Source organism: Hylaeus volcanicus, chromosome 7 (genome assembly GCF_026283585.1).
Source record: "Hylaeus volcanicus isolate JK05 chromosome 7, UHH_iyHylVolc1.0_haploid, whole genome shotgun sequence".
Taxonomy (NCBI): domain Eukaryota; kingdom Metazoa; phylum Arthropoda; class Insecta; order Hymenoptera; family Colletidae; genus Hylaeus; species Hylaeus volcanicus.
The window spans coordinates 17,191,225-17,218,598 of NC_071982.1; the positions used below are offsets into that span (position 1 = coordinate 17,191,225).

General features: G+C 45.6%; 1 protein-coding gene across 5 annotated transcripts in view; it reads right to left on the reverse strand.

The window, feature by feature from the left end:
* Positions 1-27,374, reverse strand: part of LOC128880403 (homeobox protein homothorax) — a 440,840-nt gene that overhangs the window by 225,375 nt on the left and 188,091 nt on the right. For 4 of the 5 annotated variants that reach the window (XM_054130449.1, XM_054130448.1, XM_054130447.1 and 1 more), the window contains exon 8: positions 25,797-25,805. The exons of the other annotated variant lie outside the window; for it this stretch is intronic. In XM_054130449.1, the coding sequence (XP_053986424.1) occupies positions 25,797-25,805 (9 nt within the window). The remainder of the gene's footprint in view (positions 1-25,796; positions 25,806-27,374) is intronic. 5 annotated transcript variants of the gene reach the window in all.

Here is a 27,374-nt window from a genome sequence, read left to right on the forward strand (position 1 = left end):
CCTTCTTCTTTCTCGTTTACTCTGTTATTAGACCAACCGGGGTGGCGCAAACAGAAATTCAAATGGATCATTATTATTTGTTTTGCGTGTTACGCGGGTGTGAACACTCGCATTGGGTTTGCTCGACCCCTACAAGAATCAAAGTTCTGAAGGAGGAATTCAATTAGATCTAATTAGTAAGTTAGCTCGAACTGGTAAGTTTAATTTGAGGGATGGTAAAATTGACGATGAATTATTACGTACGTACTGCTTTGTGCACGTCAATCATGTCTTGTAAATTTTATATTCTTTTTTATGAGCACCAGGCTCGTAGAGAACTCTAGTTATTACAACAGCCCACAATAACATCTTCTGAGACGTCATTATGGGCGTCACTTTCAAGGGTTGTTTTTCTGCACCCTCTTTGGCACCGTTAGTTTTCTCTGCTTGCAGACATAGTTGGTTTGCTAACGTAGGTTCTATGGCAGAATTTCAGAATTCATCTGCCAATCTGATTCTATCCTATGAACACTCAACGTGTTAATCAGAAAAGAAGAGTGTTTATTCGAGTTGATTCAAAGAGGTTAACAGCGCTGGCTGCGAGTAGAATTAGACAACGTAGCCAGACAGCGAAACATTCCAGAGGAGCAGCTCCGCGGCAGAGACCAGAAGCAGTGATTTATGCGCCCTCGGGTGTAAGGAAAACGGGGCGGAAGCGCGGGGGTGGATTGGACTTCCTATTCCCGCAGGAAGAGCCATCCAAGCCCCTCCTTAACATCACTCGAGTTGGCTTCACCGTCGCGTTTCGAGAAGGGCGTCCACTTAAAGGCGGTTCACGAATCCGTGGATCCGCAAACGCGCACGGAACTGCACACACAGATCGTTTCGGATCGCTCTCCTCCATCCCCACGGAGGTAACCGTTACCGTGTGTGCTTCATAAAGCACCGAGCCACTTCCCCGCCTGAGCGGATCACCGAGCGTCGATCCCCTTTCAAACTCCTTCGCCTGCCTTAGAACTTCGTCACACGTTAGAGACCACAGATTCTACAATTCTGGGTGCGAAAGTACGGTTGGCAATCCTTGATTAACCACGAACCATTTCCACGTGAAGACTCTTCTCCCTCTGACACAGCCAGAGATGAATCAGCGTGAACGCTATCCTTTCGAGGCGCAAACACGAGAATCAAGAAGGAGCAACGCGCAGAGGAGCGTAGCCGTTGCGCCCCACGTGAACGCGGGCCCATTAATATTTCGGCAATTAGTGGTGTTGTCACGCGAGCGGACGAGAATGCGCGAGAACGAGTCGCGGAACCATGGAAGGACTAATTAGGACGTTCCGAGACGATGCCGGTGCGCGTATGCACTGGTGTACCTTTTTTGGACGAGTCCTTTGGCGATGATTGACCGGTATCACGCGACCAGTCGATGCACCACGATACACCTGGATGGAGGTGCTGGGAATTCTTCTAAAGAGTCTATCAAGTGTGCATTCTCTTATTTTCCAGGTCACAAATCTTACATTTTTTCACAGCAGAGTGGATGCAGCTCGAATACTACATTCGTTAGCCTCTGACTTTCAATTCATATGTCAGTAAAACATATTCCAGAAGCCAGCAGTATAATAATTAGGGTTACGGAGGGTTAATGGATGTCTGCTTCGTATCACTCCCTGACACCTTTCTCAGTTCGAGTTCGTCAGACTAGGTACTCATGGTAATAGCGAGTACAGAATACGTGCCTTCAAGCACAAACTGAAGTTTCCCAATAAAGTAGAACAAGGACTGAAGAACACCAACTGGCCGTGCCGGCAGCGAGCCCATAGATCCATCAACCTCTAGAAAGGTAATCAAAACGTTGTCTGAAGAACTCCATTAAGACCAATCATAGTCTACTCAGGAATATCTACCTTTTCATTATAACACTTTCGCAGTACACGTTCAAATCACAATGCATCGAGAATATCTTTCAAGCAAAACGTAAAATAGAAATTTCGTCTTGTATAAAAATTGACCATCCCCTACGGTATAATCTGTCTCCATCCGCATCCAAGGGTTAACCATGTCCGGGACACGTGTTTTTTGCACTCCTCGTGAGTTCAGATGTCGAGTGATAGACTCCGCACCCTCGCTCGATTCCGAGGTATCGGGTGTCCTGAAATCTATATGACCTTCGTCGATCCAACCCCACGGACTCATTCCAGCCAGTATCGCGTTTCGTCGTCGACTTACAGCGCTCTCGCACGAATAGGCCTCGAGTGTTTTTTTTTTTTTTTATTTCCTGGGCTAGAATCAAACGCGAAATCTGCGACTTTACATCGTGGCCACCTCCCCACTCGTCGGGGGCCGTCGTTCGGGGAACGAAAACAGAAACGTTGGAACTGTCACAGGAAACGGGACGATCACGGAACCCGTGGCCTAACGAACGACACGACTGTCGACGGCCTTTTAATCAGCGAAAGGGATCTTCGTGTTTTACGACTCGCGACGACCGCCTTTGCCATTAAGGGGGCCCGCCGCGAGGGGAACTTAGGAGCAGGAAATCCCTGAAAACCTGCTGAAGCCTCGCGATCGACCGCTCCGACGGTGTTGATGTCTCCTTGGATTTTTATTGTCCGAGGAATCATTGAATGTTAAGATATGGGAATCCAGAGTCGCTGATGATGAAGCATCTCATCAACAATTTTCGAAGGAAATACCTTGGCTCTTCAACTACCGATTCGAACCAGTAAATGGTATTTTTCAATATTTCGCGTGGCACCCTGGGATTCAGTGAGTCCCGGAGGCCATCAATTTCTTGGGATCTCGACGGCCTAGGCGCGAATTCGAATTCGGAATCCACGACACGATCCCTGGGCCCCGTTCCCCACGCGGAGGCTGACGGGTTCATCGCGCGGCAGGCGTAGGTGGATCGTGCGGGCTCCGCGATAATATGTAAATATTCCGTTATCTCCGTCGGCGCGGCCCTACGAAGTTTCCCACCCGGGAGCGGCGATTATTCGAAGCGCGTAGTAACTCGTGCAATTACGCGGCTTACGACAAATCGATAGCTTTTAATTACGCTCGGGGATATTTACGACCGACTATCGCGCGCCCCCACGGGTCGTCTTGCCCACCCTCGCAGGGGGAGGGCAGGGATAATCGAGGCTCCCGACGAAGCTGCGATTTTTTATGCTAGGGAAAGTACTCCTGCATCGTTCGAGACAAATTTTTGATTAGAAAATGAGATTCATCCTCGTGTAGAAATGAGGTTCACAGAGATCACACACACACACACACCTGTAACTCTTGTGAAAGTAACGACTACATTAATAGCAGACCTCCAAGATAATTTCTTCATTACCTTTCGCCTGTACATGTTTGTTCAATTGCGTATCGTTTTTTTTTTCATCTGTAAATAAGCAACGACTCAATTTATCACTCCCGGTCATTCTCTATTTTTAGTGAACCAAAGATCACACACCTGCAGCTCTCACCCAATAATCATGACGAAGCTGAAAACATTCCCTCTAATTTGTGTACTCGTCACTGTATCCCTCTTTATCCAAAGCAACAAAGAAGTATCGTTATTATAACCCGCAGCCAGGTGTTAGAAATGAGCTTTTTATTCTCCAACAAATTTTCCCAATTTCTCATTTTTCTATACCTCCAACAACCTGACAACTCAATTTATCTTTCACTATACTTTGATTGCACCAGTCCACACACCAATGCACTCGATAATAATGGCCTACCAACAAACATTCTATTTAATTTGAGCACTCATCACAGGACTGAAGCAATCACTTTATTCGAATCAACAAAGACATGCCACTATTATTGCCTCTGAATAGTATTCTACTCCCCCAACACCCCATACCATCTCACCTTGCTTCATCTCCACCTATAACCTCTTATCATCTCCACTTCCCTCAACCAACATTGATCGCGACTAAGCATAAAACCTGCAAAGCTCCTGGCACCTGCACCACAGCTTCCCAAAGGCAATAATCATGTCCCTTCCGCAAACATCCACTCTAATCTACGTACTCATCGCTGCATCTAATTCTATTCGAGGCACGAAAGACGTATCATTATCATTGCCCCGTCGAAGGAGGAGCGGCGATACGGTAGCGGAGCTCGTCGTCGTCGGAAGCTGCTCCTTTCTGGCCAGAATTGCGGAGGAAGGAAGAAGGAGCCCGGGGAAAATGATTAGTTATTAAAATGCCGATAATTATATATAATCAAGCGGCTGGGAGTGTCTTACGCATACGCTTACCGCGTTTGCACGGGTAAACGTTGCAGGAGCCTCCGTTCTCTCCGCGTCTCGTCGATCCTGGTGTCCTCTCTCCTTCTCCAACGGGCTTCTTCGACGGTTAACCTGCCTTCTAGTAGGTGGTTGCCGCGAACCAACCGAGCGACGCCGCGAGAGCGATAGAGACGCACGCCGCGCGCATTATAAAAAGCCCCTAATAACTGTTATCCGTGATCTCGGGGGGCCCCGGCACCAGGAGTACCGAGTCAGAGCGTCGAGGAGTAGAAGCCGCTACTCTAGTAGGCGGGCCACGGTAGGTAATGGTTCCGACGACGAGTCAAAAAGAAGAATCGCGATTCGGCAGCTCGTTGCTCGGGGATTCGCCAGGAATGCTGTGGTGCAAGTGATATGACATTTTATTATTTCCCTGTGACCTCGGTTGGGTGAAAATTTCATTCATCTCGTCTCTTCGTGAACATCAAGTCTCAATTTCTTAACGCAAACATTTTCAAAACATTCCTACGAAATAACACTCACAGCTTCCTCGGTGGACTTTGTCTTTACAACCACCAAGCCTGACTATAAATACTTTCTAAAATACTTCTAACGTATTTCTCCAATAAACATTCGCAGCCTCTTTAGCAAACTTTATCTCCTCACGAGTCCCAATTTCCCAATGCGAATATATTCGCATAGCATTTACTATCCAACAAATATTCTCACACGAACGTTTCCTTTCGCAAATATTCCCTGCAGCATTCCTGCAGCGAAACAGCCAATCCAATGGAAGTTCGCCGGCGAACGGCTCCGCCACTCTTTGATCCATGCATTCCTAAAAATGCAGGGGGGATTAGCATAAATTCGCAAAAGATTTGCGGGAATCGCGGGTGCGAAACGCGTCGGTATTCGGGCCGATCCGCTTTAAATAATTTCGCGGCATAGGTAAACGGTGTCTATAATGTATTCCGACCACGTGGCTTATCAACCGTTCGACCGAATGAACTTATCGAGGAACTAGCTCGCCTCGGTGCCCTGCACCGCGAATAATCCCGGCTGGCCGTGAAATATGGCGTTAATTCCGATCTCGGCTACTGATTTAGACGGCACCGATTTGCACCGCTAATTCGTTCCACGGTGTGCATTAACCTTACACGCCCGTCGAGAATTTAACCCTTCTCTCATCAAACACACTGTCCACGGGACCACTCTAGGATAGTAGTTTTGTAAAATGAATGGACAATGGAGTATCAAAGTTCTACGGTATAGTCATTTTTTAAGGGCTGACTCTGTGTGCAAAAATTAATGAAACAAATGGAATTAAGGCTGTCGTGTCGAGAAGAGTAGAATTAGAACTCATTTTATGTAAAAAGTCGATACGATGGACTTCATCTCCAAACCCATCCCCCAATTTATAGTTAATTTTAGAATTCTTAGAGCCTTCGGTTCAAAAAAGGTTGAAGCTACAGAAGGAATTTAAATAAAAAATCCTCCCACATAAATACAAAATACATCTTCATGATTTTCGTGAATTTCAGGACAGGTCCAGAATGGAGGCTGAAACTCGCCAGATGCACCAGGAGCATGCAGCCGCGGATCCCGTGAATGGAGGGGCGGCGAGGAATCGCGTCAATGAGCCGCGGCCATCAAACTGGTCAGGCACGTATCGCTACTACGGTGGGCCCCGGTGATTTACAACGTGTCACGCGACGAGAGTTCAAGCGAGCAGGGTCAAACGAGGCTGGGACTGTAGATAGCCAGGCGTAAGCGTCGCCCACTCTCCTGTTTCGACGGCCACAACGAAATTATGCGGCGGAAGTGACACGTAGAAATGGGCTCGTCGTCCTTGACCTCGAGACAACGTATTTTTATGTTTCAAGGACGACCACGGCCTAATAGGACTCTAAATTAACTCTACACAAGTCCCATCACAGAAATTCTCCAAAATTCATTTTACTTCTACGTAAAGCCATCTTTAAATCCATTAGCTGCAAATTCTTGCTTACTACGACCAACATATTCTAAAAAAAAAAAAAAAAAGTAAAATAGACAATCGACCCAACAAAAAATAAACCTGATCTCACAGGTCTTCGTCTCACAGACACGCACCAATCCTTGCATCCCGGTACGAATCGCAGGCGAGCGTTCAACTCCCTGCAGCGTCGGATCGTCTCACGGTCGATTTCGCGGGACGAAAACATAGAGGAGGAGACGAAATAAAAATCCTGACGAGCTGTATCGCGGAACAATTATCGCTGGAACACGCCGCGAAAAGCCGTGTTCCCGCAAAAAGCGTCGCGTAATTAGAATCACTCGGTGGTCGGGCATCTCGTTTCCCTTCACGAGCCGCGGTGCGTGACGCGTTTAATCCGATTCCGCGAAGAACTCCCGATAGCTCATCGGCGTCCAGCTGAGTCGCGATTATCAAGCTTTTTTCGCTTCCTCTGGCTGGCGAAAGGCCCGACCTTCTTCGTACCGTGATAATAAACGGCGCTTCCGCGCTTCATTGTGCTGGTCGTGTTTCGCGACAACGCCGTGTAACGATCGTCCATCGTAGATAAACGCGCCGCCCCTCCTCGGAGTCGAGTAATTACGCGGAAATTAATTATGAAAGCATGGTTCTATGTGCGCAGGATCTCCTGAAACAGTCGCGGTCTTGAGAACGACGAGCTATTTACATTTTCTTCGAAAGGCATGTGAAGCTTGATCGACGCTTCGGATTACTGGACTCTGTGCTGCAGTAGGGGTGCAATTTTTTGTAGGGTTCGATGGACTTTTAGGGAGATAAATATTTCAAGTTACTGCTCTGGAATTTTAGTAATGTTTCAGCACTAAGAAACAAGCATCGCGCATACCATTAATTTAGCCGATGATCTCAAGTGACGATTGTTATTTTTTTAATACATTGTCTTGGCCATGGCTGATGTCATTCTGAGAATTGGGCAGCCTCCTATCAAGGACGGATAAGCGTCACTACGGTTTTTTCCATCAGCTTTCGCTGTGCCTCGGTAGGCTGCATTAGTGCGTTGAAACGCCAAATAAAATTTAACTTAAACGAAGTTAAATTCAAACAACGTTCCTTCTCCGACACTGAATCAGGATCAGAGAACAGAGTCGACAGTCAATCGACGGACCTAACCGAGACCTAACCCATTCCTTTTACATCACTGTACCCTTCAGGACCATTTCCCCTCACACACACGTTCCTGCACGACGAATCCTCTATCACCAGCCGCTCCAGGCGGCAATCTCCCAGGAACAAACGAGTTCCTCCTCCTTTGATCTTCTTCTCCAACTCGTTACCTAACCTTCGATCCCCGCGAGCTTGCGAGACACGGAAATAGCGCGATTTCGAAGCGAATCGCTCGCGAACCGTTCGTTCTACTCGATTCTGGTGGCGCACAACAGGATCATCCCAGCGATCTCTGTCCCAGTTTCCGACTTGTCATCCGGAACCGTGAGCCAGTTCGATAATTAACTCCATCCACGTGCACGTCGATACTCTATCTTCCCGATCGCGCATCACGCTCCACGCATCGGACATTCGTAACGTTTCGCGAAAGTATCACGGAGATAACGAGCTGATTGAGTTTAGCTACCCGAGTTTCGAGCCACTAGTTAATCGAGGAACTGGTTAATCGAGTACGAGCATCGACTAGACCGGGACTCGGCTATTATTGGACCGTGAGTTACGATTAAAAGTGGGCTACGTAAATGTTGGGCTAGGCCTTTATTAGGTCTTTTTAGGTATTTCTGCATATACCGTTGTGAATTTTTATAATCGTAACATAACTGAGAGGATCATTTGAAGTTTACACTATTTTTTAATTATTAGTCTGACTCTCCGAAAGGTGGCGAGGAATGAGCAAATTTAATTGAATTTCTTGTTTGCAGTATAATCATTCTTTGTTTAAATAGTAGGTAATATAGAAATATATAGCGTTCTATAGTCTCAAACAAGTTTGCCCAACCCTGGGTCAGCGTTCGTCCAAGGGCCAATAAAACGTTTAATTTCTGGGACGATTTAATTAGCGGTCTAGCTCGTAACTTCTTCATTCACCTATTGCGCGACAGCATTCCGCGGGTCAACGTTTTATCGCGGCGATAACGCGAACGCTAACGATCCTGCTTTCACTGGAGTACTCATATCCGCGTGCGTGTATTCCGGGGCCCGCATTCTTCGCGGACCCTCTCCTTCTCACGCAGGATCTGGTCCTGGTGCCTCCATCGCTCCTCGCGAGCCACGATGCCGACGTACTGGCTGAGAGAGCACCGGTGAACAAAAAAAAAAAGGAAAAAACGAGGGAAAGACCGTGCCCAGGAAGAAGAAAGAGGCACGGTGGCAACGCAGAGACGAGGAGAAAGAGGGAAAGAGATTGTGCCAAGATAGGCCGCCTGCCGCCGTCAAAACTGGTAGGCCTTGAGGAATTATGCGAACTATTCTTGCCAGTTTGTCCGTCGAGAATTTACGAACGGTGCGTTGACGCGCAGCCTATGGCCGAGGCGTAACCGAAGAGTGGGGGAGGAATCCTTCCTTGGATCCTTCGAGATCGATGATTCGACTGGTCCTGATGATCATTTGGAAGGAATCAGAAGAATTGACACGATTTGATTTTTGTGATTGAGGGGTTGATGAGGACGGGTCATTTGTGATCCATGAGAAAGATATCCTTTAACCCTCTATTGTATGAATTGTATTTCATCTATTAATATGAAAACTATTCTTTGGTTACTTATGCAAAGAGTGAAACAAATAATGTGAAATAATTCAATATTCAATGTTCTCCTCAAGATTGTTCTGCCCCTAAGAAGAACCTACAATTAAACTCAAAGCGTGGAATATTTTCCAATACAGAACCCCTTTAGTCTTTTTCTTTAATTTACATTTATTTCACACCTATACCCAAGTGCACATCGAACATGTACCAATAAAGAACAATCTCGAGGAACGAAGAAACCCCGCTTCGAGCGGTGCAAGCATAAATTCGCGACAGAACGTATCAAGAGAAGCGTTTATAGCAGCAACCGTGCAACGTCGTTACGTATCGAACGCGCACTCGATTGGTCGAACGAGCACAATGTTGCTGGCCGGTTCTGGTACAAGATAGTACGCGTTCAACGACGCCGGAGAACGCTTCGAGTTAGTCCGCGCGATTATCGGGGGATTAATTAATTTCGAACGAATCACGACCACGGTTAATTCGCCGGTCGTTATTGAAACGGAATATAATAACACGACGTGTCATCGTTAACTTTTAATACGCCAATAACGTTCGAATGGTTGCAAATCGTGGTGGCAAATGGTTGTTAAGCGTGGATGAGGTAAAAATGAATCCCTGCTTCGCCTATTGCATACGAATGGCACTCGGTAATTGCAAACAACAAGCTTCGCTCAACTGTAGTATTCAAACTTTAATTTCCTGTCCCTTTATCTCGTTATTTTTATCTGTTTCTTTAATTGTTCCTTTTTATCATTTTAGCTGCTCACTAATCCTGTCAAATAATTCTCAGCGTATTTAATTTTTATGGGCTTTTTAGTTGAAGGCGTTCTCAAGATTCCTATTAAGCAACGTGCGGACTGAAGAGCCAAGTATCAAAATAGAATAGAACACTCATAACAACATGCACTTAAAAATTTTATCTGACTAATTTAAAAAAGCAAATACTTATGATACAACACAATACATTTTCCATTCGCTTTTGCACGAATCTTGTCTTCATGTTGTACCATGATTACTACGACTCCCCGTATAATAAATCCCCATTATTCGTATCTGTTGCGCGCGGGCAGTAACGATAAGAATCGATTACAGTCCTCTCTCGCTACCTAAGATCGCCACCGGCTACTTCCTGTTCGCAATAAGCGGATCCCTGCCACTCGCTGCTTCGCCGCGAGTGATTTATCTGCGATAACTGCCGCGATCCTCTTCGATGTATCGACTCCTCGCGAATCACGGTGCGTCACCGCGCTCCGTTTCACCTCGTCGTGTACGTCGAATTGCACAACGTGCCCCGCGCAGAAATAAACGAGTGACGCGCCTCTTAGCTTCAGCCGCCCTTTGGCTCGCTCGCTTTCTCTCGCACTTCTTCTTGCCCATCGTCGTCTCTCAGCCCTTCTTGCACGCTCTTCCGATGCCCCAGTGCTTCCCAACAGGTGCGATGATGCACGCCATTATGTCAAAGAAAAATTTGTAGCAATTTTGGTAGGGAGACTTCATTCGAAAAAGGGGTAGTTGGAGACTTTTGAGAGTTTCTATGCTAGTATCAACTTAAATCGAATATTCCATTTAAAATTTGATGGCATCATTGCAGGATATATAGAAGTCTGCATACCAAGTTTCATGAGTTTCTGATGAACCACTCCTGAGATACAGTGGGTCGTCTATAAGTGTCGTGGAGTACTCTTGACGTCGCGACACTTATCAACGACTCGGTGTATCTCGCCTAAATTGAAGTGTTATTCGATTCTGAAAATACTCTTAATACCTGAACACTGTAAACCTTCTAGAGACTAATCTTGATCTAGAATTACTCAAAAATTTCTTTATCAATATTAACGTAATTTCTATCGTTTCAGAGAGTGTGTCGTGCATTTGTTTGTCTTTCTCGAGTGTTTCGCGATCGATAGGGTTGGGAAGCACTGCATCTACTCGTCCTTTTACGCGGACGAAGAAGGTAACGAAGAGATCCAGCCGCGTCACGCTGCGCTCCCGTGCGACTGCATCCACCGTGCGCGGTGCACGTTCACCTGTCACTCCGCGATTTGCATCGAGCGTTACGTCAACCTGGCGGTGAGCAAAAATTCACGACGTGATCCTCGGACGACGGGGAAACCATCGACGTACGTTGGTCCCGGTTCCAGGTCGTGAATTCCTCGACAATCGTCGATGGAGAAACTCAGTTCTCCAAGAAAATCGAAAACTCGCACAACCTAGCTTTGCACATCCATATAAGGTGCCCTAATTTGAGTAGACCCAAAGTGAGGCTCCACGTGAGGCTCGGACACGCGAGGAATTACTTTCTAAAGACTTTATTTGTCATGTCTGTGGAAAGGAAATTTATACCTTGAAGAGGTCGAGACTCCCTACAATCGTCGGATTTGGAGCAAAGGAGCGAAACGCTCCAAGATGCAGGGCACGGTAGCCACTAAAACGTCCAAGAGGAAGACCGATCGACGGTGGCGGAGTCGTGCCGCCACGTGAATTCTAAAACGTCCGACTCCTCTGCTTCTTTCCGCCCGATGCAGATTTCTAAATGCGTCCAAATGTCCAAGACCGCCGCGAATTTGAATGAAATTTCGACAACGGGTAGAATTCGAATTGCGGCAACCGACGACCTTGAGAACGTATTCGATTATGGATGAAATTCGAGGTCAGAGTTTTCTCGAATTACCGCCGAATTCTGGATGCGGCGTACAAGTTCGACTGCGACTAGACACGCATTTTAAGCTCGATGGAACGTCGCTGCGGAGCTAAAGAATCTCGAGAGGAATGCGCTTCGAACTTCATTTTGTATTTGATCTTTTGCAATACGAAAGTTATTTGGCCTCCAAGGAACTATGCGGTTGGGAATAACTTGTAATTTTTCTGTAAGGGAACCTTTCACTTCGATTTTGAATATACACGGTGTTTCGCAATTTTAGGCACAACTCAGAGTCAATTTTTTTTCTTTCATTGGTAATTAAATTCTTTGAACCTACTCACAGACCTAACCCAGAGTAAATTTTTTTTCTTTCGTTGTTAATTAAATTCTTTCACTCGTTACTTGTAATTTTTATCCAGATAAGAGTAGGATAATGTGATTCCTCTTAAGAATGTGAATCGAAAATGAACGTTAGGATTCCTTCGCGAGATGAAGTCACCGCCTTCGAAAGTGAAGGAAAGAGGACGGAGCGATGAGTAACGCGGTCTTTCGCTGCTTAACGATCTCGTACAACGGAACGGTCCTTTTGTCGCGAATCGGCTCGGTTCGTTAAGGCATTGCGAAAGTGCGACGGGCGTTCATTACCCGCGAGCGTCTTTAAAGCGACGATTATCTCGCACGGTCGTCCGCCGACGCCCGTGTCACCTGGCGACGTGCGCTGCACGCGTATGAATCGCGCATTATACCGTGGTATGCGACCGACGAGAAGCCAAGACTGAATAAACGCGCTCCAACAGTCGAGACTGGTTATTATATTATTTACGGTTTATTGCTGCGTCTAATATATCGTTATCGCGATACCCCTCCGCCGCGAACTGACGCTATTGTGCACAGGTACGTCGTTTGTTGCGCGTTGGGAGCCTGGGCGATTGAAATCCTCTCTCGTCTCGTCAGCACCATCGTTCCCGGAGATGAGTACACGAGGATTCTTCGTTTAAGAAAGAACTAACGCTTCTTTGTTGACAGTGTATGATTAGGATAAATACCTGAGTTGAAAAATTTCTTTGGGAATACTTTAGCCTGACTTACCTGGAACAAAAAGAAAGAATCACGTTAGCAATGAAAATTATTTCTGTTTATTTGTGTACATATTTATAATGAAACATTTATTTTGGAGACATCGAGCCTGTCATTAAATTTAGACAATTTTCTTCAAGTAAAAATTCTTCAAAAATTCTCTCGCTTCTTCATCTACACGCAAATATGATCAGCTAAACCGTTTATTTCCTGGCGGAATTAATTCCCAGAGGCGAGTTTCCTCGAGATCAATTTGACTGGACGAGCCCCCTCTCGGAGAGATCGATGCCTGGTCGCGTAGTCGGTCAATCAGCCCCAATTCGATCGGCGCGAAGGATCGAAGGGGACGATCCCCGCGACAGGCGCTCGCGAATGGCCGACCCGTTCCTGTTTTTTCCATCCTTCGTCTCCTCCTTCGCCTTCCTGTCTCGCGTGAGAGACCTCGAGACAGCGGATCGTGTCCGGTGCAATTATCCCCGCTCGCCCCCTCGAGGGGAAGGGGCCACTGGTTCCGTGCCCTCCCTGCCCCCGGCCCGGTTCTCGCGGAGGAGTTGCCCATCGGTGGCGAACAGTACCGCAGCTCTTCGGACGGCATTCCCTATTCCTCGCGCGGACGGCCATCGACAAAGCGAAACGGCTCATGAAATATTACATGACGTGAATTTACGCGTACAACGCGGCCTTCCCTTTGATCAGAACCCGAGGAAATCGTCCGTTCCGGTCCCAGGGGGGACGGGGACCCCGTTGCAACGCTGTATCGATTCCGGCCCTCTGCTCTCCTTTTTTATTCCGCCTTCGTCGCGTGCTCCTCGCGCCTTCCTCGTCGGATACACGCGCGAAAAGCGTCTTTTCTCCTCGTCCTCCACCCCCCACTACGACACGCGCCGGTCCCTTCGTGCGGATGGACGATCATACCTTATGTACGGCACGCCGCCGTCATCCGCAGGACGGACAGTCGTTCGTTTCGTATTCGAAGCTGACCACTCGCCACTTTCGTGCGGTTCTGACCCCCTCGACCTCTCGTGGTTCGTGTGTGGGTGTACGTGGCCCTTGGACGTGGTCCACTCTGCGAGGGAATTCGCTCTGGTCCGGTTACGAACGTCTTTGGGATGTGCGAAGGGTGGCGAAGACGGGTACAAGAGTTTGCGACGGAGGAGGGCGGATAATTTCGTGGTACTGGGGGATATTTCGTTTCTTCCTTGGAAAATCGGGGTGAGTTTCTGGAGGGCTTCGAGCACCTGAAAGGTGGTTTGTATTGTTTAGGAGAGTCGAGGGTTGCTACGTATGTTTGCAATAGTTTTGAGACGGTTTCTATTCTTTTGAAATGTCTTCTAATTATCTTAATAATTTTTAAGTTGGAAATCTCCCAAGACCGTTCCACAAAGTACCTACAGTGATTACGTAACGAGTCACGTGGCTGTGCTGACCCCTTGGTCATCTCGAACGATCCAAGCAATCACGATAATGTTTATGGCTGGTGATACTCGACCATTTCGATAAATAATAAAAATAACGTTCCTTCTCAAACGTTCTCAACCTTGACAGTTTAATTAGCCTCTACGAAGCTTCCAATACGTTCTTCAAAGATCTTTCCATTTCAATTATATGTCCAAAGCCATAGATCTTGATGCTCTTCAGGATCCACACGCGACACCTTAACGGTACCAGGGTGAATCGTCGGAAAAAAACGAGCTGCATTTAAATACATAAGTAACGTTACGGGGGAAATTACAGTTATCGGTATGGAATAAAATCTGCCCAGCTTCCTATAAATGTAATTTATTGGAATTTGAACGGGTCGACCGAATCGATCGTAACTCAAACGTTTACGACCGTCCCGTCAGATTCCTAGTCGGTCCGTGTAGCTATAAATTTTTCCTGCCATCGCTTGTTTATTTAAGAGTCCGATCAGACGAGATTAGTAGATTCGTTAACGCAATTTTTTTAAATCCCCAATGGAGGCAGTCACAATCGATCAGAGCTAGCGCTGAGATTATTTAAACAATTTAGTATTCAAAATTTTCTAAATGACACGCACTAAAACATTGCAATCTCAATCAGAAGAATTAATTTATTAGATTTCTAAAGGTTATTCAATACCGTTGGATCCATGAATCGTATTATATCAAATGGAGTAGATAAAAAATAATATAATATAATAATAAAGTAGATGTTCCTGAAAGTACACCCTAATCAAGCGCGCCAACCCAACAACCATTAAATTGTTCCTCATCCCCGTACTTTCTAGAACAGCGTTACAAACGATTCGTGTCGTTCTTCATAAAGCGTTATCAATCTTAAAATTGGGAACGTTGTACCGTGCCACCCGAAGGCTGCGTCATTAACTTTTGCGAAACTTTGTCGAAGCACCTTTCAAGCGGGCGGCACGATATCTGGAAATTAACGCGATTACAATCGGAATTAACGAACTCGTGTTCTACACGGTTCGCGCATAACGGTAACACAGTCCTCCGGGGTAAAAAAGAAACCGCTTGACTTTCCCTGCATGCGATTCTATTCGCCAGAGCTAAACTTGATAAACTAAAACAACCACTAGCCATTTCCACGTCAACGGCGCTCTTGACGTCCAGTGACGCAACCGAGAGGGCTGCAAAGCAGCAATTAACAAAGACACGGGAAAAGTTTAGTTAACTCTTTTGTGTAGAATGAAACTTTTCTATCAGATTGGTTTGAAACATTATTACGTGTTTTTACAAATAACGAAAATGTATCGAAGAGTGACAGAAAGAGATAACTGTAAACGTGAAAGTAAACAAATGTGAATAAATGTCGCCTCGTTATTTGCAAAAATTTCAAAAAGTATTTCGTACAAACCTTAAAAGGTGTAAAATTCTATATAAAAAAAAAAATGAAATAAACTGCTCATCTATTCGCGCTAATAAACTTTCAGCAAAGCGTCGGAGGGTATTTGGCGCGCCACTGGCGAGTGCGAATTTATCTACGGCGTGGCGCGTGCGATTACAAACAAAACGTCACAGAAATACGATAATCGCTACGCTAAATTTTCCGTCCTATTCGCTCTTTCATCGAGCAATTTACAATAAACCGCGCGAACACGATAAATCGCGTGACGCGGGGCAATAACAGCCCCGAATCTCCGTTCAACATCGCGGCGCGCACCAAGAGCGTCGCGGCACGTTCGCTCAACAGAGACCACTGGTCCTGCTTGCAAAGGAGAGTTGAGTTTGAGATAGTTTGTCTCATTATTCTAATTTGATACTAATTTATACAATTTATAAACCTTTTATATTCAAACCCGTAATTTTAAGATCCCCTTCAGGTGTCTACCTACATAAATTAATGCTACACAATTTCGCAAATTCACCCCTCCCGGCCTCAAACTTCTCGTCCACGTGGTTCCACCACAGCAAGTACCTACGTATCAAGACGTAACGGTCTTCAAGGTGGCGTAACTCCTTAAGTAACAGAAGTAACTGCCCCGTAAACAACCGTAAACGATTACCCGGATATCCAGCTCCGCCATTAGCCCTACTTGGGTTTATTTTAAGAACCGCGTAACGATGCGTTTCGACCACGTTTTCGGTTATTTCGTATCTTCTCCGATGCACGGAACGATCGGTTGCATCGACGGGGGCTCCCTCTTATTAAGTTGCGCGATGCGTTCGAGCGGCGATACAGGCGGTCCCGATCTACGGAGACGCCGCGGTAGATTGTCATTAAACCGGTCGTCTCGGTTATATGCTACCTTTTCGGGTTTATGTTCCGCCGCGTGGTCGGATAAACGGTGCTAATTGTACGATAAATTGTCCAACAGAGTAGCAGTTTCCCCATCCACCTCTTCTTCTCTTCTAGGGACCTACTCGAGCATAATAAAGGTAGGGGACGAGGCCAAGTACTCGCGATAAGAATGTCGTTAATTCCTTTGGGGATAATTGCGCCGATAATATGCCGCGCGTTCGAAACCGTGGGCCATTTCTGAGACTCGATTGGGGAATTACTCGTTCGTTGCAAAACGGGGACCCGTTTGTTGCACACGCCCACGCGAGACGCTCGTAAAAGACCCCGAGAGTTTTTACAAGAGTAGGTATTTCAGATTTCGTCGAAATTTTTATGACTGCCGTTGAACAGCGACGAAGATATAAACGGGCCATGAACTGTAGAGGACAAGGCCCCTTACGATGATGAGGCGTCGACAGAGTAGAAAATTGTAGCGTGCACCTGCCTGACGTTTATCGTGAGTGATAGTGAGAATTAAAAGAGGCAACCGAAAACAGCTGCCGATGAATAAGTGAAAATACCTGAGATTAATGAACGGAAGCCACGTCAGGCATTTATATTTATTCGAGGAGGTCGAAAACATGTTGCAAAAGGGACGGCATATCATCCCCAATTTACACTTATTAACTCTGGCACATGAATTTAATTGAGAATATATTTTCTAAAAAATATATGACTAAACTTGAAAATCGTTTACCAAGTTACTTTCTTTTCATTTTCACTAGAAATATTCATTTAGGAGAAGCTTCCTCAAGAAAGAATCAAGTCTTATCCAACACTGGACAGAACATGTATAGCAAGGCAGTTTATTAAAATGATTTATAGGGAGCCGAATGCCCTTACTGTTCTGGACACGGTTATCCTGGACCTTTCGTCCTCGCCCCGCTTCAATGCATAACGCGCCGAATCGATCGATTCTTGTTTCGCCTAATCACGAAAGCGTTTGCTTCGAGTTTCGAGTGATCGCCGCTTTGGGAAACGGATCTGGACGTTTATTCGGCGCCCTTTGTAAGGGGACTCGAAAGGGTTGACGGGCCTTTTTTTAGGAGCGTGGCGAATCGTGTCGCGAAATTTTATGAGGCCGTTAAACCAACCTGAATTGCACCTGATTGACGTGCAGGCATGATTTGCTGGCAAACTGGGGCGGTGCAAGTATTTTAATACTGTGCACTTCCTACTTTTGAAGTGATTCTTCTTGACTTAAACCTTGATCTTGTATATTATAGATTAATATTTATATTTGAGAGTTCAGAATTAATTAAATATAATATAATCCTTTGTAAGTGGCTCTTCGAGTTCCTCCTCTAAACAAAGTCGCGAAATGACTGTCTCAGCATCCACGGAACATCGCTAACACGACATAATAATGCTTCCTCGTCGACAGAGTGTCGTTGATATATTCTCGTGGATTACTGTCAGCATCTGGCACTGTCTACCTAGGCTAAAGGACATCATCCGAGATGAAACCAGTGAAATACTATGTAATGATAAAAATCTCATAGAAAGAATATTATTTCATATTCTACTATGATATCTTAATAATTTTTATATTATTACAATCAATAGTACACCTTTACAGTAACAAAGTTTTTTCTTACAATCATTGCTTTGCACAATATCATTAACTTCATTTTCAAGTCTCCAAAGCCTAAATGATCAATTACCCTTCCCTTTGCATCCTCTTCTAATTGCTGCTTAATTTAAGAAATAAACCCCCAAAAATCTGAACTCTCTTTCACCTCCAAAAACGTTCCAGCCAGCTGCCAAACCGTGCACGAACGGGGTCGCCTGGTAGCCTAACCACGAATTATCTCACGGATCTCGTGTTTCGAACGGCGGGGGCCCTTTCGAAAACCGTGGGGTCCGAAAAACGCTATCGGGACGGCGCGGCGAGGCGCGCGTGAACGGCCCGCTGGAATTCGAACGCGGAACGGTGGTATCAGCGACGATTCCGTGATCCAGCCTCGATCCTTCGGCCGAGTAGAGCGCACCCTTCGAGATCGATCACCGATAATGCTCCCCGAGAGCACACCGAGCGGGACATTCCGTTCCGTTCCGCTCGGTAGCGGCCAGCCCCCGAATCTGCGTCCGTCGGCGCGGAATGAAGCGATGCATCTTTCGCCGAGGCGGATCACGGACCCGTTCCGAAACGGAGTCGTGGACGGAGAAAAAGACGGAGCACCCGGGTATCCGAGGGCGAAAAAACGGCATCGGTGGGGCCCGGAGGATACTTGATGGCGCGATAGTTCCCTAAAGACGGATGGCGGACCGGGAGTCATGATCGCCGAAAGTTATGCGACCGTTCTTGCTCTGAAACAGAGAGGCGGTGAAGGGGGGATTGGACTCCTTCCGTGGGCAGACATTATCCCCTTGTAATCGTAGGGCCCCCGCGAAATGCCACGAACGTGGAGCAACCTGCGACGATAGGGAGAGGGGGCCTGCCTCGACCTCTTTTATACTGGATACGTGCGAGCATCCGCTCGGGGACCGATCCTCAAATATGCCCAATTAGCCCGGGCTGACATAATAAGTAGATAAACAACTCTAAATCCTTCTCGCGCGGTGAGATCAGAGGCGCGAACTTTTTCTGAGGGGAACAGGGGGCAGCGACAAGAAGAGGCCCCCGAGGCCACCACCGCCACCTCCTCCCATACGGCGGCTACGTCTGTTTCTCTCCTCGTTCGGTTCATAGGCCTCCGTGTCTCTTTGTGTCGGGCGACGGTACTACTTTAGGGTCGATTTAGTCACCCGTCCGTCAGGAACGTTCCGGTTTTTCGCGACTGTTCCACTCGTTTTGCCGGTAAATCGTGCCGCTCGGAACTGTTCTTTACCGCGGCGGGGCATGCCGATCGGACGGCCGACACGGTGGGGGCACAACGAGAGGGGCCTCGGAGATTTATCGGGGAACTGCAGCCGTCGACGGGGTCCTGTCATATCTGTGCACCGATTCCTCAGATAAAATGAACGCGTTGCACCCTGTAATATCGCATTCGCGGCATATTACTGACAGAGGCTTTCGTCAACGAGCCCTCCTCGAATTGAAATGTGGGTGTTGGCGAACGAGATCCGACGTGGAATAATTAAACCCCGGGACGTAATTGGGCCTTGGACGCGGAGTTGTAATGGGGTGCACTCATCGCGAATTGCAATCTTAGAAAAATGCGCTCGGCTATTTGAAAGTAAAATCCAACGAGGAAGCAACGAGCCGCTTTCGTGAGCCTCAGCGGGCGACGCGACGATTACCAACGACATTCTACTGATAATTAACTCTTTTTTCCAACTGCCCCCAGGCCGTCGAACGGCGACGCGCAATTTTCATGACGCGTCTAGGCGTTAAAAATTCGCGCCGTATCGCGCGACGATCGTTGATTATTCGAAGGCTTCTAATGAAACACCTCCGTCGCTTGCGCAGCTTTGGTCTACGTCAGTCGTCGGTGAGCCTGACAAATGGGCAACTTCAACGAGGAACGTGTGATTACTGTAATGGGAAATTAAATCTGCGAATTGCACACACGAGACTGTTGAAAGGAGTGAGTGATTAGCAATTAGGGTTTCTAAATTTATTCGGAAAATTGTTCGTTAATACTCCATAATCTGTCTTTCTTGAAGACTCAATAGATGTCTAACAGTGGAACGAGCGTGTCTCGCACGGAATTAAATTTCGTGTACATAAACGTAGCGAGTCGCGTGGAAATGCAGTTTCTTCGTGTTTACACTGTTATACTATCGTAGGTTATTTCTGAAATTATTACGGTTAATCTATCTAGCATCTTCCGCGACGAATCGCGTCGTTTGCCGGCTCCGCCGTTTCGATAGCTTCGACGCATCCTGAATGTTAATGTCGGCCCCCTTCGGTCGGCCCTCTCCCAGTTTTCGCGCGGCATACGGTAATACCAGGCGTAGATTTAATAATGGAATGGTTAGCGGATCTCGGGGCTAACGCGTTGCAATTTTTGGAAGAGGAGTACGTGAGTGGCATGTGGCGAGGAACACCCTCGACGAGGCACGTAATCTATTTGTTGAGCGACCGCAACTTCATCTGGGGAGGATGCGTGTCCCAGGGTTGCTCTGGTGAGGAAATTGGCGAAAATGTTGCGAATATTTTGGAGCAGAATCGTAGAAGAATTCTTGAGAGTAAATAGGGGCACGAGTTTTATAGTTTCATCGAGTAAAGAAGATTTCTAAAAGGAGTGGCTTGAGCAAAAGGGATGAAATTGGGGCAAATACTTCTTATAAATACGTACAATCAGTCTATTGAAGAAATTTGTTTAAATTAAATGGTAGAATTGATAATCCCAAATGTATATTTGTATAAATGTAAGGTATACGAACACTTGCAGGCGACTTTGAGATCCAATTGATTGACAAACGTGTCGCATTTCGCGCCTCGAGGACCTATCAAGAGCCCCTGTCTATGTCTCGCGCGAATTCATTCGCGCCTTTATCGCCTAATAAATATTACGAGCGAAGCAAAGGCAACTGGGTGCTCGTTCCTCGTGTAAACCGACCAAATAGTCGTTCGAGAGACCATTCGAGCAACGAAAAACTCCGCGGTGTCTCGGAACTCGTAAGAATCGCTATTAAGGGCAAATCCAAGGGGCGATACACGCGCGCGAGGAAAATCCCCGCTACGATCGACGCTAACCGGCTCGTAACCATTCCTGGCCGATGTAAAACCGACTTTAATACCATTGTATTTCCGCCCTTAAGAATCTCCGTATCTTCAAACCGTTGCTGCTCGCGTCATGGGGGCACTAGGCACTCGAATTGCTCCCAAATCGTTTTAAAAATTAATTTCAGAGAAACGAGTACAAGTTCTGACTTTGTATATTAAGGATTAAGAAATTTGTAGTAAACTGAAAGGTAGGATCTTTCTCACATGAAATTGTCTGCTCATCAAACTGCAATGTATCGAGAACTGTACCAAGCACTTAAAACGGCATAAAGCGACAGGAAACGTTCCGTCACTGGAGAGATTCTCCCAAACGGCTCGCTCCTCCTCGAATTCGCGGCATCGAGGTCTCCCAAAGCACGCGAGAATTTCACGCCAGTTAAATTTAATCCTGATCGTCCTCGTTATACTCGCGCCACCGCTATTGACACATTCCGACGACCGTAAAAGTCTAATCAGCGTTCGACCAATCGAGATTACAACATCGCTCGAAGACGCCCCGAACACTCCCGAGCCGCTTAATAACAATATTCGTAACAACTCCGGTGTCTCGTTACCGGGAATCCGTTCGGAAATTATCGTCGTCGAGCAATCAGCCTCGTAAAGCCCGCCGTTTAAAATGGCGACGGCAAAATAACCGCCGCGCGAATTAATTAAACCCAGCCAAGCCGACTAATTTTCATCGCGCTGATTTATACCGGAACCCCCGGAATTTTACGGCTCTCCGCAGTCAACAGAGAGATAGAGAGATAGAGAGAGAGAGAGAAAGAGAGAGTAGAGTTTTACACGCGTCGAGGACCTAGTAGATTTGCATTCTAATTGTTGCGCGATCCGACAAACAGGCAGCCATTACCAGAACAGCTCGAAATCGAGGATGGGAGGACAAGACCGGAGGCGGAAAGAGCGTCTGGATGGATCGGAGGTGTCGAAGAACGTCGACAGGCATGCAGGTCGTAAAAGAGGCAACGTAAAGGCTTATCTTATCGGGGGCCGATGATCCTTCCCGAAAATCGTTCCTATTACGTCAGACGCGATCCAGCCACCAGTTGCCGATAAATACGAGCAACCTCGGGATTAACCGCGCTCGGGAGCCCGTAAAATTTAATTTTCCTCATTTACCGAGGCTACTGAATTTTTTTAATTAAACCCTCTCCTCCTCTGATTCGCCCCCCCCCCCCCTCGTCCCGGCCGCACGAGGCTTCCGTTATGCCGAGTTTTGGGTGAGTTGATCTAAGGACGACAAAGCTCGTCTGCTAAGCGCAATACAAGAGAATATCAAGGTATACTACCGGCATTTATAGTTATATCCCGCCCAATGGACGACGAGTCAAGGATTCCCAGACAGCTGCGACTTTCCCAGGATCATCAACCCCAGACCCTGAAATGCTCTTTTAATTATCCTCGAAGAGACGGGATGATCGAGTCGCAACTAATTCGACACAATGCGAAGGAGTCACTGGCATCGGGATGTAACCTGTCGCTCCCACGACACGGGAGTTAATGAATACGTACTTAGGTGAGCGACTGGTGATTATGCTTAATCCTTTCGCTGTTTAATTCATACAATTGAAAAATGTACTGTAAAATGAATTTTGTTGTGTGTTGTAATCTTGTCTGAAGTAAATAAATATAGGTGGGGGGTTATTACGTGCAAGGAGCTCATGGCGAAGAGACCAAAGAAAAGCTGGAGACCGCACAATGGCGAACATTATGCGAGGAGAGAGGTTGCGCGCGATTTAAAAATTAAATCGCGCCACCAAAGCCCGCGGTCTTCCTCCTTTCCTTCCTCCATTACCTTTTCCCATCCTTCGTCTGTATCTTGTTCCTTCAGCGAGGGATCGTAAAAAAATGCAACTAATTAACGACCAAAAAGTCCGCTCAGCGGGGAAGGTTTTTGTGCGGGCCCAGTTGAGAGTTCAGGCTAGTCTACTTATCGAATCTTTCTTTATTCGAATTTGTGACCACTCCGGTGATTCGTATACTCAACGAGTGTATGTCTCACACCAACTTCGCGCGTTTGCTTCTCTTTCCATTCGATCATGTCTCATTCATCGCACAGAATTATCGACGATCCCGATAGAAACAGACAGCTCGCTCCTAAATGAATCGAGCCAAGATTAGAGACTATGCGATCGAGCTTTCAACGATTTCCTATACCGCTCTCGGAGTAACTCCATTCAATATTTTCCATTGTGACAAGAAAACTCTGAATAATCAATACTAGGTAATCTCGTATTTAAAGTGTGAAGTGATCGATAACTTCGTTCATATCACCTTCTCTACTAATCATCCACGCCATTTTCTGAATAACACGATAAACGTAAATTTTTCACATTCTTTCCTCAGAAATAAAGCATTTCTCAAAAGAAGCTTTAAATATTTTCTCATGTGCATCTTCGCTTAAATTAAAATTCTAAACAAAGCCCCATTTGACGAGCCTTTTATTTTCCTCATTTCTCTACACTGGAAACTTTTTGTCTCCATCGTATTGTAAAATATTCTTTTAGTTTCGCCATTTATTCCAGGATGGATCCCCCAGGGGTCCGTGGAGGACAGTTCGAGACACATTGAAGTAAAGGATCGAGTGTAAAAAAGCGACGGGCGCTCCATGGCGAGCGATCTATAATGAAGAATGCACCAGGGCGATGTGTCGCATACATATTTATAGGAGCCGACTCTGGCGGACAGATTTTACAGTTTACATATTAATTACATCGTTAAGGATTCCACGGCGCCGCGTGTACGGTAGATTACGGTTTTGATATGCGATTTAGGAGAATTAGCATGCGCGGCGGCTGACGCCGATACGACGACCGAAAAACCTATTCATGAATGCGCGTTGCGACTAGCGAAAGGACAACAATCGCACAACGAGACTGGAACGGAGCGAAATCGAGCAAGATAGGATTTTTAATTACGTTTACTAAACGATCTAAATGGAATAATGAGAAAATTAAAAAATTTTAGTCATCTCCTGATCAGAAAATGATTTGTTATGGATCAATAGCTGATGGATTTATTTTCTTTTTTAATCGGACACTTTAGATTATTGAATCGATCGAAGAAGGACGTCGAACCGTGCAGAAATGAAAATGTAACGTTTGAAGAATCGATTAGGGATCACGACAGATCTCGAAACGCGCGATCCGTCTCGACTGCAATCTAATTAATCTAATTAAGCCGCTGGAGTGGCTCGTTACTGCGCCGCGCGCGCGAGAGAAGAGAGAGCCGAAGAAACGTCCTGAAGCGGATCGGTAGCAAGATCGCTCGACGACGGGAGTACAGTCCCTGTCATTCTTCTAAGAAAACTTGTCGTTAACAATAAAAAAATAATACTTGAAGAAAATCAATGCTCTGGAACGTCCAACGAACACGTGTATATATAATGAAAAGAAGCGGTTGATGCATAATTCAAATAATAATATTCCATTAAAAAATGATTACAGCATATCATTATTTAAATTATTCGACGATCGATTTCATTGATAGTGAACAGGTAACCAAGAATTGATCTTGTAAGGTTAATTTGATCTGATGCTAATAAAGATCCGTATCCGCTCGAGTATTTTTTCTGAAATTTCTGAATCGGTTTAACGTATGATTAAGAAATGAGAACTAGTTTTTTTTTCTGTGCAAGTCGCAAGCACAGGGGCCACAATTGTGCATAATGTAGCAGACTTCGATACGCGAGTTCTTGTTTCCTAATAAAAATTAAAAATACATAATTAATTTATTCCTGGTCGTGCTCGATGCGAATAAAAATCGAACGAAGAGCTGTGTATAATTTTATTGGAAAAATCTTACTAAAATTCTGAACAGAACTGTGGAATATACGTAGTAACAGTTAATTACCCGTAGTTCCTACTGCAATAAGTATCAAGGCTCTGTGAATGTTTCATGAACCAAGAACATTTAATATTTACCTAGGTTTCAGTCTAAAAATAGAAAATGAAGGTTTAAAGGCTAACGGAATAACGGAATCATCCATCAAAGAGATTACCTAGGCAATTTTCATTTAAAATTCAATATGCATTTCAGTCAATCCAAGCAGTTCCCTCATTTCCTTGATTCCATAATTCCATTTCGACTAGTACTATACTTATTCCTCCTTTTCATTATAAAACCAAAACTCATTAAATCTTCTTACTCCCGTTATAATCGAACAGCTTTGAAAAACACCGAGGAACCCCATAAATAAAAACAGTTAAAAAACTGACCTTAATAACTATGCTCGGCAAGGCGTCCATCATTTTTATTCAATTATTATTGCAGGCATTATCATATCGAGAACTGAAATTACTGTTAAATCAGCTTCCCAAAGCGTGTAATTATGCAAAATATATTTTTGCCGGAGAGCTGCGACTCCAATTATTATTTGAAAAATCGTGGAATACTGGCGCGTACTGTACCTACGCGCGGTGTCCCCAAGATCGCCGATTAAATCGTTCGTCCGACGAGTTTTCTCGAACGGGTGACCGTGTGGTATGAAAACCGAGGCGACGCGGGAGTTACAAGTGTACCGAGCCGCTTCGTTAATTACGATCGTTAAAGTGCGTGCGCGGCAATTGCACGGAGGGATTTCCGTGCGCCGAAAGGATCGACTCGATCGTGTCGAGCTTACCGACGATGTCAGTTACCCTGCCCCGGACGAGCGAGAAGGAGGACGAAGAAGCGGGAGGAGAAAGTACGCGAAGGAGAAGAGAATTCCTGTCCACTTACCCATGGCGTCTGAAACAAAAGAAAGAGAGAAGCTTTAGTCGAATTTTGTCCGCACAGTTTTCCGTCGATCATTACTAACTACCATTCCCACGATCGCCCCATTGTTAAGAGAATTCGAATAATTTTGAGTATTAACTCAGGGCGTACAAGTATTTTTTATACATTTTCTAAAGTTACTTGTTATGATCCGAAGGAGAACTATATGATTAAAAATGTTAAATAATTGATGTAATTATTTAAACATTTTAATGTCCATTAAGAATTACAAATAAATAAATAGTGTCCAATAAATTTGTTCGGTGTAAAGCTGTATGTTCGAGAAAAGCGATCTTGAAAATTCCTCGGGCTCGTATGAGGCAGACGTGTCTGTCCATTACCGACTACTTCCACTTACGATGGCATTTGCAACTAACGACGGACGTATGGTATCATTATCTGTTTCAATTGTTATTAACTACTCATCAGATGTTATTTACTTGACAAATCAAATGAAATCACTGAATCGTTTCACTCTTCATTACAAATTACCTACAATATTGATAATTATAATAACGTGATATTCAACCCGACCTGCCTCAACTTTACCTACTTATTAACCAATTAAAATATAATAAAATCGATGGAAACGGTTAACATTACGCCACTCTTAATAGTTGCAGAAACCTCACCACAAGTAGAAACAGCCAGCAATAGACAGACACGCCCAGCCAGCTCTCAACCAATTTTCGAAATCGATTTTCTCGAAAACGAAGGCTCGTATCGAATAACTCTATTGTACATTTTCGATTAACTTTTACACGTAGAGTCACCCTCTACCCACTCATATTTATTTCCCGATGGATAACTACAAATTTAACTGTTCAATCCAATAAACGTGACGAATGAAATGCTGTAGGTCGGTTTTATTCGCCATAAATCTGTACCATGTGCCGTGACCCTCTAATTTATTATTTCTCGATAGTCCGTCAATGTGTCGACTATAATCAAAACTGAGAATCTAAAATATACGAAGTATCTCGCGAATCAGAGCCATTTGCTGGGTAATCGGTTTCCAATGTCCTTGAATCCTCGTCGAATGACTTTATGCGCAAAGAAGAAGACCAATGCGGACACCGCGCGGCAGAATGCTCGGTTAATTCCAGAGCTAATTGCCCTCTCGGCGCTAAAGAGCGGTTCAGGACGAAAAACGCACTTTCCGCGACCCGTGCAAAAGGGAATTAAGAGCGCGAATGGCATTCTTCTCCAACGGTGCGCCATACGGCCCGCAATTATCCGGGGCACCGACGCTACCCTCTGCCGGTTGCAAAAATGCGAAAATCCGTTTCCACGCGAATGCCTTTCGTTGCTTCTAATTGAAACGTACGACCAGTAGCCGTCGATGCGCATCTTTTTACCTCAAACGTACAAAGAAGCAGACAGAGGGAGATTGCATTACGGTAGGTGTCCACTTGAGAATTCTACTCTCGAGAGTTGCTACACAGAGTAAAAGTCCCTGATCGAATCTCTAATAGACTGCATCCACGAGCATAATAATTTCTAAAGCAACAATTTACACGATTACCCATGTCCAAAGAAAGC